Here is a 14,154-nt window from a genome sequence, read left to right on the forward strand (position 1 = left end):
ATGCTTTGGCAGGGGGGTTGGACCTGATGATCTCTGGAGGTCCTTTCCAACCCCTATGATTCTGTGATGCTGTGAAATCACTCTCACTGCAAATTGTCTCTCCAGATTCACTGCAATGTCTTCCAGCCTTTTGAAACCTCTCCAACCCGCCTTCTTCCCTGGGCAGCACTTCCCTGTCCACTCCCCTTTCAGACTTCTCTCCGGTGACATACCTGGCCAAAGTCAAGGAAGGAAATGCTGCTCAACTCTACCTGCCATTTCCAGATGAAAACGGGATCATTTCACACATTTTCTGCAGCCCCTCCTCATCCTCCCAACATTTCCTCCTTTGGATACCCAGTGCTGATGTACTCAGAACTTTAGATGTCTGAAGTATTACTGTTCTCAGAACAGAAACTGTTTGACATGCCACTAGTTAAATAAAAGGTTGAAGGTGGTTAAATAAAAGGATATAAAATCAAATTATGATAAAAATGGTTTAAAAATAAGCATATAAGATCAAGTTATAATGCTAGTTATATATTACATTGGGCTACCTCATCTCAAGAAGAGTGTCCCTGACTATGGCAGGGGGCTGAACTAGATGATCTTCAAAGACCCTTCCAACCCAAACCAGTCCTATGATTAAGATTTATCTAGAATTGTAATCAAAATGTGTTTCAACACTAATGTTGCTCACATGCATTAAAGCTTTTATACCTATGTTCTTATGCAGCAGCACTGTCCATCCACGCACTGAGAAGACAATCACAGAATGGGCTGGAAGGGGCATTAAAGAACAACAAAGTTCCAGCCCCCTGCCATGGGCAGGGACAGCTCTCACTAGACCAGGGTGCCCAAAGCCCCATCCAACCTGGAACCCTGCCAGGGATCCAGGGGCTTCCACAGCCCCTCTGGGCACCCTGTGCCAGGGCCTCACCACCCTCAGAGTGAAGAATTTCTTCCTAACCTCTGACCTGACCCTGCCCTCTTCCAGCTTGAACCCATCACCCCATGTCCTGTCCCTGCACTCCCTGGTGAGCAGCCCCTCTCCCGCTTTCCTGTAGGACCCCTGTAAGTGTTGGCAGGCCACTTCTCTTTGTATTGCTCTCTCTTTTATTCATGGTCACTACAGGACGTGTACAAACACTCCTCCATCAGGACCAGCTTTTACCTGGCAAGGCACAGCCAGCACTAAAAAGTTACTTTTAATCCCCAAAACAAGGGGCAGGTAAAAAGGGGACACTGAAAATTGCAGGTACTACATTCAGTCCAAGGTCAGGAACAGTTTCCCCAGCAAAAAGTTTTAAACAGCTCATCTTCAGCATGCAACAAAATACAAGGCTGTGCAGGCTCACGAGTAAAGCCTTAAGCAGAATGCACACCACAGGAAAAAAGCACTGGTGTACCAGCAGTTGATATAAATACATCATCATATACATTATTTCAGTCATGCTGAGCACCAATAAAATCTACAGCATAGAGCACCAAGCTCAGTAAAGCACATACATTCAACAGAAACAGCTGGGTGCTGACAGGCAGGTGCCTCGCTGGCATTTCCACCTGCAATATGGGTGTTGCAAACAGAAGAATGCTCAGCACTCTCCCATCTGCAGACCACAACACCATGAGCTTATGAAAACATCTCCTAACTGCCTCCATTTCACAGAGTCACAGAATCACAGGGGTTGGGAGGGACCTCCAGAGATCATCAGGTCCAACCCCCTGCCAAAGCAGGGTCCCTAGGACAGGTCACACAGGTCGGTGTCCAGATGGGGCTGGAATCTCTCCAGAGAAGGAGACTCCACACCCCCTGGGCAGCCTGGCCCAGGGCTCCCTCACCCTCACTGGGAAGAAGTTCTTCCCCAGAATGGTGGGGAACTTCCTATGCTTCAACTTGCAGCCATTGCCCCTTGTCGTGTCCCCACAGACACTGAGAAGGGGCTGGCTGATTCCCCCTGCATCCCGTACTTAAGATATTGATCCCCATTGATAAAATCCCCTCTCAGGCTTCTTCTCTCCAGGCTGAACAGCCCCAGGTCCCTCAGCCTTTCCTCACAGGGGAGATGCTCCAGGCCCTTCAGCATCTCTGTCCCTCCTCTGGACTCTCTCCAGGAGATCCCTGGCTGGTTGACCCCAGGGAGCCCAGAGCTGGACACAACACTCCAGGTGGGGCCTGAGCAGGGCAGAGCAGAGGGGGAGGATCCCCTCCTGTCACCTGCTGCCCACACTCCTCCTGATGCCCCCAGGATCCCATTGTCTCTCTCAGCCCCCAGGGCACACTGCTGGCTCATGGCCACCCTGTCACCCACCAGCACCCCCAGGTCCTTCTCCTCAGAGCTCCTCTCCAGCAGGTCACCCCCAGCCTGTCCTGATCCCAGCAGTTATTCCTCCCCAGGTGCCAGACTCTCCACTTGCTTTTGTTGAATCTCATTTCCTGTGTCCCACCACATCCTGGGGAATCCGTGCAAATTCTTTCAAGAAGAGAGCTGAATTTCAGATGTGAACATCCCTGACAGCATCAGGTAGTTAATCAGTTATTTCATCAAATAGTTAATCAGTTATTTCATCAAATACCAGGTGACATGCTACAAACTGTAGAAGACAGACAATCACCCTAGTCATTCCACCGAGCTGACTTAAGACCATAAAACACACAAATTATTACACATATATACAATTATTACAAATGCTAAAGTGTTGTAAAGCACAAGAGAAAGTGAAGGTATTTTGTGTATCAATGACAGAGGTGGGTTCACACACAAAGGAGGAAGCAAGCTGAGCCACTATCTGTTCCAACAGTTAACAAAAACACACGGAATCAATTTACAAATTAAACTGAGGTTACAAAAGAGCAAAGACACATTTCAAAACCCCCACTAGGAAATGTCACAGAACATCTGCTAGTGATGCTTCCTGGGCACTGAACCCAAGAAGGATTAGAACAGGAGAAAACACAACAAATGTGATGCACTGGGTGCAGTGAAATAGGAACTACTCACAAAAACCCCAGAAGTTTAAGGTGAGAACTCAGCTGACTCAAACAGCACAGACCCTTGTACTTCACCCAACGGTATGGGAGAGGCCACTAACTTATGCCACAGCACCCCAAGAAGTCATCCACCCTCAACGATATCCCTGGAGAGCACTTTTTTTTGTTTGCCAGGATTTTCTCTTCTCAATTCATTACCTCAACTGTTTTACTCCTACATCTCTAAGATGTGGAATTCAGCCTCCAGGCTTTCGTTCTTATTGCACCTCTCTGAAGGCGGAGGGTCCTTTCTGCTCAAGACTTTCCCTTGGTGAAGGCACAGACACGTCCTGATGCTTCTCAAGCTCTTTTCTGACCCAGTGGGCTGACTTAGCCGTCTAACCCTCTCACTGTTTTGCTGTTAATTTTAAGGCAAAAGCAAAAAACAAAAAAAAAACCTACCCAAAAGTTTTTCTACACTCTCTCTCTCTCCATTTCTCAACAGTCTGTAAATATTTTGTGGAGTATGGTAGCACACCACCACAACTGCATGCAGCATCTTGCCATATAGGGAAGGAATAACCAGCTCTTGTTATTCCTGTCCCTTCGCCTCATTTCCAAGCCCAAGACAGAATTAGCCTTATTCACCACAGGGCTGCAATTAGGAGATTGTGACTTTTTTGTCCAGTAACCCTTCCACATCCCCAAGCCTTTCTGAGCCTGGCTCAGCCTGTGTTACTAAGCTGGGAGGAAGTGTTGAGGGTAGGGAGGTTCTTCAAAGAGACCTGAACAGGCTGGACTGATGGGCTGAGACCAGAGGGATGAGGTTTAACAAGGCCAAGTGCAGAGTGCTGCACATGGGACACAACAACCCCCAGCAGCTACAGGCTGGGGGAGACTGGCTGGAGAGCTGTCAGGCAGAGAAGGACCTGGGGGTGTTGGGTGACCCCAGACTGACCGTGAGCCAGCAGTGTGCCCAGGTGGCCAGGAAGGCCAATAGCATCCTGGCTTGTGTCAGACACAGTGTGGCCAGTAGGGCTGGGGAGGGGATTGTGCCCCTGGACTGGGCACTGGTGAGGCTGCACCTTGAGTGCTGGGTCCAGTTCTGGGCTCCTCAGCATCAGAAGGACATTGAGGTCCTGGAGTGAGTCCAGAGAAGGGCAACCAGGCTGGTGAAGGGGCTGGAGGGCAAATCCTCTGAGGAGCAGCTGAGGGAGCTGGGGGTGTTGAGCCTGGAGAAGAGGAGGCTGAGGGGAGACCTTCTCCCCACCTCCCCTGCCCTGCCAGGAGGGTGCAGAGAGGTGGGCGATGGTCTCTTCAGCCAGGGGACAGGAGATGGGACAAGGGGCAATGGGCTCAAGCTGCCCCAGGGCAGGAGCAGCTCAGCTGGGAGGGCAAAGTTCTTCCCTGGCAGAGTTGTCAGGGCCTGGCACAGGCTGCCCAGGGAGGGGGCTGAGTCCCCACCCCTGGGTGTGTTTAACAGAGGGGAGATGAGGTGCTCAGGGATCTGGTTTAGCACAGGACAGGAACGGTTTGACTCGATGAGCTTAAAGGTCTTTTCCAGCCTACTGATCCTGTGATTCTGTAACTAAAACTGCTCTTATCTGTTGGTTGCTGCTCATCTTTACCTACCAACCCAGTGAAAACAACATCACTGGACAAAGATGTGTTAGCAGTGACCATACAAAGCAACGCTGCACGTGAAGAGTTAAAATAAAAGTAGAGTTTCAAATTCTGGTATAAAAAAAAGTATCAAACCAAATGTGCTACTGACTTTTCAGTGATGCTTTTCTCATTTTCTCAGCTTCTCCTACAAAGTGTTTAATGTTTCTGTTTATTTCTGTGATTTTTTTGGGGGGTTTGGGTTTTTTGGGGGGGCAGGTGGTGGTGCTTGGTTTTATTGCTTTCATTTTGGTTTTTTTGAGGGGGAGGAAACAGGTGAAAATACATGAAAAAAAATCTGCATTACAGAGCATCTGAGTACCCACATCTGGATTTGTTTCGATTCAATCACCTCATGCTTTTCCTGGAAGCTTTACAACGTATCAGACATCATAATTAGAAAACGATGGACCCATCTAACCTTTATTTCACTGAGGATAAAACTAAATTGATATGGTTACAAGCAGTGAAACATGTCACATCACATAACAGCAACAGCCCAGACAATTAAATATGACCATTTCTTCACAAAGTTCATGCAAAATGACTCAGCCTTCACCTACACAATCTGCAGCAGACTACACAGGAGTTCAGTCTTTAACCAATTCATTATCAACCATCTCACCCAAGCTGCCTCACAGTTGTGTCTATCAGCTCCAGCTTTAGCAATGCATCTGCTAGAACTTGGACAGAGACCAAACTCATTCCTTATCTGCCATCAAACAGGCAAGGGATCTACTTATCTGGCAAGGTTTCAAATATTAAAATGGAAAGGGCTCTCTATTTCTTTACCAATCCCCCCAGACAGTCATTATCTTGTTAAAGGAATGCTTTTTAATAAGTAAGATTTGTTAAAGTGGTTTGTGACATTACTAAATGCAGTGGGGAGCATAAGCTAATTTATAACCTACAAAAACCATACCAGGTCTGCCTGCTACTTTGGCCATTAACCACAATCCTATTTAAAGCAGCTAAAAAGTCACTACAGTTGAATTTGTATACAATCTGCTGGCTGCTCCTTGAGGAGTTTCAGCCTCAGGTCAACCTTCTGAGACATTTGGGATCATAGAATCATAGGGGTTGGAAGGGACCTTGAGAGATCTTAGTCAAGTTACAGTTGATTTTGTTAACTCTTGTCCCCTTGTGCATACAGCAAACTCGTGCAACAATTTTTGCTGAATACATGAAAAAGAATCACAGAATCTGCTTTGGCAGGGGGGCTGGACCTTATGATCTCTTGAGGTCCCTTCCAACCCCTATGATTCTGTGATTAACAAAATAATGAATAGGATGGCATCTGCTAACAGTTTCTTTCAGCCATCCCCAGAGGTCAGCAGGTTTGACCTGGACCAGGCTAATCAAAGACATGCAACATTATGGTTGCATCTTCTACTGCAGCGACATAGCATCATACTCCAGAGGCAACACAATGAGTAAGTGGGCTAGAAGTGGTGAACGAGCCAGGACCTAATGCCCCCACCAGAGTCCTGGGGACACTGGCAGCTGCTGAGCTCCAAGCTTCCAGGACCAGCTCCTCACCCTGTGACGAGCAGGAGGAGGAAAGCAGAGCAGTACTCACGAGATTCTCGATGTCGGTTCGTGCCAACACGTAGGTGCGCACGTTGCCGTTCTGGTGCAGCAGCATGTACAGCAGGAGAGTGGCTTGATCAGACTTCTGCTGCTCACACAGGGCTGTGTACAGGCTGTTAAAATTAATCTGGAAAGCGTGGGGATTCGCTGATGACAAAGCAGTGCTGTCTGAAATAAAGAAATAATGGGGAAAAATAAAATCTTTAACAAATACATTTACCACACAGCTACTTATTAACCTTATAAAAACCTCCCAGTGGAGTCCTTCACCCAGCCATAAGCTGCTGGAAGGAGGACAGCTACAGTGTCTTCTCATGTGCAACCAAAAATTCCAGGTTTAGGTCACTGGCATCAGGGTGGAGTTATCTCTTGGCACCAAGGAAGATGCCCGCAGGTCAGAACTGCCAGTGTATTTTCAGTGACACTTAGATGTTGTCAGGAGTTAAAGGATGAGTGCATGGTGGAGAGTTTAGTGGGTTAAACTGGTTTAGAACACTAGGGTATATAGTCTAACACCCCTCAGAGTAGCAGCAGTCTGCTCGTGTTCACGGCATTCTCTGTGCCAGAGCTGGAAGTGAGAATAAAACAGACTTCTGTTCACAAAACCTTTTCACAAGGAGCTTTATCAGCTCCAACAAAAAACATCTATTGGCACAAATCTCAAACCTCTAGGAATTTCCAGTGAAAATGGAAAAAGTAAATGTGACAGTTGGTGCACTCTCATGTCAGAAAGCCTGGTCTGTGTCCTTATTCAGCCTCCAGATCTCCCTGACTCAGACTTTTCCTTTCCTCACAAAAAAACCCCAAACCCAACCACCTTTGAGAGGACAAGGGCTCCATGCAGAGCAGGTACGTTTCTCAGCTCTCAAAAAGCTTCTTAAAAACCTGTACAGAACTTTTTCCTGCCCAGCTCCCTTCAAAACCATCCAAGGAAAACATGCACCGTCTGCAGTGATACACGAAATGGGAAGAGCCTGCCTTCTTCAGCTGATTTATTTCAGCAACTGAATGCAGAAGCTACCTTTTCTGATCACACAAACAAGCTATGCCATGGAAAAACTGCAGCAATTTCATGGCAAGAGGATATTCTGGGAACTGCAGCAGTTTGGATACTCAGATATACTAAGGATCTGGACTGAAACATTTCCGCCTTACTGTAAACACGACGTTCAAAAGTTGAAGAATTTGACTGAAATGCCTTTGTTCCCACCAAAAGAACAGGTTTCCAAATCGTTTATCATTTGTTAGAAGTGCATAAGTTTAGCAAAGCTCTCCTGCACAAAACCACGTGATGATGCTGCTACTCCTGGACAGTGGTTGCTGGACAGATGGGATTATTAAGGAGAAGAAGAAAAGACTCAGAAGAATAAAGGAGAAAACAGCAAAAAAAAAAGAAAAAAAGGCTAATTTTAAAAAAAAACCTGCATTTTTACAATTAGGTGGTGTTATGATAGCCAGCATTCTAGGCAGCAACCACTGGCCTTCATCCAAATCTTTCATTTTCCTCAAATCCTGAAGGATTTCTCAGATGTCACAGGCTGCACCCCCACAGAAGATGGTGAGAACAGCATCACGGTGCGTTTGCCCACGGGCAGCCAGTGTGAGCCAACACAAATCTGGCTTTTAAATGAGCTCTCCCGTGGTTTCCTACCAAACTTTTCCATTGTCCTGGAGAAATCTCTGCCCTGGTAGGGACTGATCACACAAACACTCCCTACACCCACCGAGACGGGGATGTCTCACTTTCCCCTTTCCCTTTAGCCTGTGTTCCCAGCACAGTTTCTGAGCAGCCTTCAGCGTGGAAGAATGTGGTAGCTGTCACTTATTTTGAACAGTGTTTCCACACTCTTTGGATGGAATAAGTGCTTGGAAGACCTGCAGGAGCCCCACAGGAGCCTTGGCTCCCACCAGGTCTCTAGGGGCTGGGCAGGGATGTTGTGCCAGGGAGCTGCTGCTTCTCTTGGCCTGGGTGAGAGGCAACAGCTCCAGCCATTGAGATGAACTCAGCAGGAGGCACTGGAGGAAAGGAGCGCACGCACAGGGGCAAGACACAGCCCACCAGCAATGGGATCACAGACTGGCAGGCGTTGGCAGGGACCTCTGGAGATCATCTGGGTCACCCCTAAAGCAGGCTACACAAGGCAGCAGCCAGGATCACAGGGTTTGAATGGAGAAGGAGGCTCCACACCCCCCTGGGCAGCCCGGCACAGGGCTCTGCCACCCTCAGAATGAAAAACTTTTTCTCCATGTTCAGAAGGAACTTCCTGTGTTCTGGTCTGTGCCCATCACCTCTTGTCCTGTCACTGGGCACCACTGAGAAGAGTCTGTCTCATTCCTCTTGGTAGTACTGATCAGACCCCATCTCAGTCTTCTCTTCTCCAGGCTGCACAGCCCCAGCTCTCTCAGCCTTTCCTCATACGAGACATGCTCCTAATCATCCTTGCAGCCCTCCAACGGACTCTCTCCAGTAGCTCCCCATCTTTCTTGGCCTGAGGAGCTCAGAACTGGACACAGCACTCCAGGTGTGGCCTCAGCAGGGCAGAGGAGAAGGGGAGAGAACCTCCCTCGACCTGCTGGCCACACTCTTCTTAATGCACCCCAGGCAACACTGGCCTTCTTGGCCATGAGGACACACTGCTGGTCATGGAGAGCTTGTTGTCCACCAGCACTCCCAGATCCTTCCCCACAGAGCAGCTCCCCAGCAGGCCAGACCCTAACCTGTACTGGTGCTTGGGGTTACTCCTCCCCAGGTGCAGGACCCTTGAATTTCATTTGGCTCCTCTCCACCCAATTCTCCAGCCTGTCCAGGTCTCACTGAAGGGCAGTGCAGCCTCCTGGTGTGTGGTCACCCCTCCCAGTTTGGTTTCATCAGCAAATTGCTGAGGGCACACTCTGTCCCCCTGTCCAGGTCACTGAACAAGACCAGGCCCAGCCCTGACACCTGGGACACACCACTGGCTACAGACCCCCAACCAGACCACGCTGCTTATCACAGCCCTCTGGGCTCTGCTGCTCAGCCAGTTCTCACCCAACCACGCTGCTCACAAGGGTGTTATGAGAGACGGTGCCAGAAGCCTTGCTGGAGCCAAGGCACAGGACACCCAGTGCTGCCCCTTCACCCACCCAGCCTGATGTACCTCTGTAGATGGGTATCAGACTGGTGAGGCCTGAGCTGCTCCTGGTGAATCCATGCTGACCACTCCTGATAACCTTCTCCTCCATGTGCTTATTGATGATGCCCAGAATGAGCCGCTCCATCACCTTCCCAGGGATGGAGCCAAGGCTGGCTGGCCTGTGGCCTTCCTCCTCCTTGCCCTTTTTGAAGACCAGAGTGACAGGCACCTCTCCTGTTCTCTTTTCAGAGATGACTGGGAGTGGCCCTGCAACAACATCTGCAGCACCCTGAGCACATGTGGGTGCATCCCATCAGGGCCCGTGTGGGTGTCAAGTTTGCATAGGTGTTCTGTAGCCTGATCCTCCTCAACCAATGGAGGCTCTGCCTTCTCAATCTTCTATCTCTTCTGCATTCAGGGTCTCAGTTTCTCAAGGGCTGGTCTGAGCAGTAAAGCCTGATGACACCTTTGTTTCAGTAACTCCACCTTCTCTGTATCCTCCATCACCAGGGCACCCACCTCATTCAGCAGCGGGCCCACATTTTGCCCAGTCTTGGTCTTGCTGCTGATGCACCTGTAGAAGCCCTGCTTGTCCTTGCCATCCCTTGCCAGATTAAATTCCAAGTGGGCCTCAGCCTTCCTTGTTGGACCCCTGTGTTCTCTGACTTACATCCCTATATTCCTCCCAAATGGTCAGTCCCAGGGAAACCTTACCTCTCCCCAAAATGACATATCAACAGGCTGAGGAGAGACCAAAACTTGTGTTTTCTGAGCTAACATTTCTGCCTCTGACACCACTTCAACTGCTGGTCATGATTAAGGACTGATTGTTTTAAAAGCATCCTGCTTCAGGTGAGTATTTCTGTTTGCTAGGGGATATTTGGATGTAGAAAGCAAAACCAGATCAATTCAATGTGCTCTTTTAAGTGGTAACATGACACTGTTCATTAGCTGTGGAGTGTCCATTGACTTTCAGGCTTCACTTCTGCAGGTGCTTAAACCTGCCACTTCTATGTACAGCACTTCAATATTGGATTTATTGAGTGTTATTTTAAAAAACGTAAAAAAATGAATCTAAACAGTATTAAAGGATCCTGTCATCACCTGCAGTATATCCTCTATTACTCTACAGAACATTGAACTGACTGTGGTGGTTTGGCCCCGGCTGGAGGCCAGACACCCACCAAAGCTGTTCTGTCACTGCCCTTCTCAGCTGGACAAGGGAGAAAATAGCTATTGAGAGGCTTAGGAGTGGAGAGAAGGGCAGGGAGAGATCATTCCACAGTCAGTGTCACGGGCACAACAGGCTCAGCATGGAATAAAGGACAGAAAACTCTCTGATGGCCCTGCCCTGCACCCCCAGTGACACCAGAGTCGGGTGATGGGAAGTGTGCACAGAGCTTAAAGCCCCTTCCCCCACCCCTCCCTTCTTCACAGACTCAACTTTACCCAGGATTTCAGTCCCTTCTTCCCCCTATTGTGGCACAGGGAGGGGCAGGGGCTGGGGGAGTGGGGTGAGGTCAGTTCCTCACCAGTTGGTTTCCTTCTTAGCCAGGGGGGGTCATTCCTCACCCCCTTCCCCTGCTGCACCGTGGGGTCCCACCCACAGCAGACAGTCCTCCACCAACTTCTCCAACCTGAGTCCTTTCCCACGGGGCTTCAGCTCTTCCCCAGCTGCCCCAGGGTGGGTCCTTCCATGGGGTGCAGCCCCTCAGGCCCAGACTGCTCCAGCCTGGTCCCACACAAGGTCACAAGCCCCCCAGCAAACCTGCTCCATCATGGGGCCTCTCTCTCCCCATGGGCTGCAGGTCCTGCCAGGGTCTTGCTCCAAGGTGGGTCCCAGCATCTCCTGCATGTCTCCCCCTGCTCCAGCCTGGGGCCTCTCCACGGGCTGCAGGGGGGGTCTGGGCCTTTCCCATGGGCTGTGGGGGGACACCCGCTCCACCATGGGTTTCTCCAGGGGCTCAGGGGCATCTTTCTCTCCCCCCTTCCCTGCCCTTGGGGCCTGCACAGTCTCTCCCCCCTTCTCCCTCCCTTCTCTGGGGCACAGAGCGGCCGCTTGCGGTTGTTTCTCCTCAGGGTGACTCCCAGAGACGCTGTGACCGTCGCTGATGGGCTGGGCCTTGGTCAGCAGCGACTGCGGCCTGGAGCCGGCTGGGGTTTGCTCTGTGGGGCCTGGGAGCAGCTCCTGGCTGCTCCTTGCAGAAGCCGCCCCTGCAGCCCCCAGATCCCAGCCACACAAAACTACAGCAATGACCACAGAACAATGAAGCTATTCTTGACCACGTAGACTCAAGAAAACTATCCCAAATTTGTGAAGTTCTGTCCTAATTAAATGAAATTAATTACTTCTACAGAAAAGCCAGTCTTCCTATTATCATCACATACTACTGTGTGATCATCATGACTGTAACCAGCCTTTCTTTGTCATAACATTCTCCTTTTACCACACTCTCCCAATGGTCCCAGGAATCAAATTTAAGTTCAGCTACATATCACCAGTGAAAACAAGTGTGTGAGAAACAATCAGGAATTCTATAAATGTATGAATCTAGAAAAAAAAAAGGGTTTTCCTGTTGCTTTTGACATAGAACGGGTTCTTTTAAAATTTTATGATGCATGTATGACAGTTTTCAAACTGTGATAGTGCGTTGCTGTGTCCCAAGCAAGACCCTCTGCAGAAGGGCAGTCTGAGTCAATACAGCATCACACCCACAGTTTCCTCATCTACAGACTGGAACCAGTCTTTTCAAAGACTAGGCCAGCACCGAAACACCTCCAAAACCTTCTCAATATACAAGTCATATGAAGTGTTTACATCAACCAGCTTATCCTCACGTTTGTAGCACAAGAATACAGCTAGAAAATCAATGCAGTTTTCCAACACAATTGCTAATTTGCATGGTAATTGCATCCAAACAGAGAACTTTCCCAAGTGATACAAAGTTTCAGGGGACACTCTTGGACAACTGACTTCTATCTACTTATAGGTCAGTTTATATTTTCTGAAATGATGAAACTTGGCAAAGCTTCTTAATTTTGAAAGAGATAATATCCTTCTCCCTCTGCCCCTTCCATTGTATCCCAGCAACTCCACCTCAGAACTGCCAGAAAAAAATGAACTATTAACGTTCTTCCATGAACTGGCTGGAGGGGAGAGGGGGCAAAATATGGAAGGAGAACTTTGAAGTAGTCACAGCAACTACAAACTTCATGTTCATCAGCTCATGCTTAGAAGTAAGGACAGATACAAACCTTGTGTGTTCTTGAAGGACATGATAGCTTGTCTGTAGGGATTCGGTGTATCTGGAGCGTCAGTCAGATTGGCCAAGACCAGCAGAAGCAGTAGGCTCTGGTTAGCAAGAGGGGAGCACTGCTCCAGCTGTGTCGTTGGTTTGCTCCCCACACCACCCAGAGTGAAGACTGTCCACAGGCCAGCTAGAGAGGAAAGGAAAACAAAACCATTACCTGTGTTCACATGTTAAGGAGCAGAGCTTCTTTAGGCAAAGCACAGCTTAAATTACAACATCCAGGCTGAGAGTCCTGTAAAGAACATCATCATCGCTTCTTATTGTGGGTAGACAACATAATAGCAACCAATAAACCTCTTGGAAAAGAAGCAGTAATTTAAATTTCAAAGTATCATTAAATACAGCCTTCTTTTTTGCAGTCCCACAGAAGATGAAACAACTTGGACAAGCACTCCTGTTGGAAATACTTACTCTGCTCTGAAAATCCTTTCTAAGGACTGCACATAAGATGTAAAGGAAGTACAAACTGGTTACAATAATTTGAAGTTAAAAAAATCTAAGAGATATTAAGTTTGAAGTGAGAAATCACTAGTGATACTGTCAAAATACCCCAGACTGATTGTGAGTGACACAGTCTGTGCTGTCTCAGCTGCCTCAAAAACCACATGTAGCAAAGCACCAAAGCTTCATTCATTCAAGACCCACAACAGTTTATTAGGCATAGAAAAGTAGAGAGCTCATTGTTCCACATCAACCCTCAGTTCTTCACTGAATACAGTAAGAAAGCATGTCAGAATACCCTTCCCTTTATGTAGGTGTATATATATGGTGTGCATACAGTTCCAGTGTTAAGGCTGCAGCTGAAGGCTGCTTGTTAAAACCCACATCACCATACTGGTTCAAGTGTGACGTTTGAGCCTGATGTGCAGAGTTGTTTTCACACCTCACAGCATGAAATAAAGAAAGTTTAGTTTGTCAGTCTCCCAGTCTGCCAGACTCAAGGTGTGCAGGATAAACACCTGCAAGCCCCCTGAATGCACAACAATCAAAAGGATTTAAAGCCCTCCTAGCCCTACAACATTTCAAACCAGCCAAGGAGTGTTTTCCCTCAAATCCAATTCCACAGTCAGATTTCGTAACAAACCCACGCTGTCTTCATCAACACAACTGCAAGGCAATTACTGCCATGTCAAGGGCAAGGGAACTAATGCCATTTGGTGTTAAGCAGCTTGGAGGAGTTCTTGTAATAAAAACCACTGTAATTAGGGCATTCTTAGCAAAAAATCCATGCTACATTAATAACCCTTTATCACTGTGGTTTTGCTCCACTGTCCTGAAACCAGAGCGAAGCCGAATAAACACACTGACCATGAAGCTGGCTATTAAACTTACAGGAGTTACCCAGGTAGGTCACACACAAGTGAAATATCTTAAAAAAAAACCCAAACCCAAACCTGAAATTAGCATACATTTGTCACCACTCATTAAATGAATTAAAACCTGGTGCATTTCCTCTCAAAGTTTACCAGAGTTCTCAGCTAAACCAGCGTTTTTAACTTCCTACCACCCCAGTTTCCCTGGCTGGCAT

General features: G+C 48.2%; 1 protein-coding gene across 1 annotated transcript in view; it reads right to left on the reverse strand.

Annotated features, from left to right (window-relative positions):
* The window catches only part of DYM (dymeclin), a 246,520-nt gene that overhangs the window by 139,724 nt on the left and 92,642 nt on the right, over positions 1–14,154 (reverse strand). Inside the window, exons 9-10 of the mRNA XM_084278113.1 lie at positions 12,571–12,753; positions 6,192–6,370 (exon numbers count right to left, since the gene is read on the reverse strand). Coding sequence (XP_084134239.1) covers positions 6,192–6,370; positions 12,571–12,753 — 362 coding nt within the window. The remainder of the gene's footprint in view (positions 1–6,191; positions 6,371–12,570; positions 12,754–14,154) is intronic.

This window comes from Gallinula chloropus (assembly GCF_964237585.1).
Source record: "Gallinula chloropus genome assembly, chromosome: Z".
Lineage (NCBI taxonomy): Eukaryota > Metazoa > Chordata > Aves > Gruiformes > Rallidae > Gallinula > Gallinula chloropus.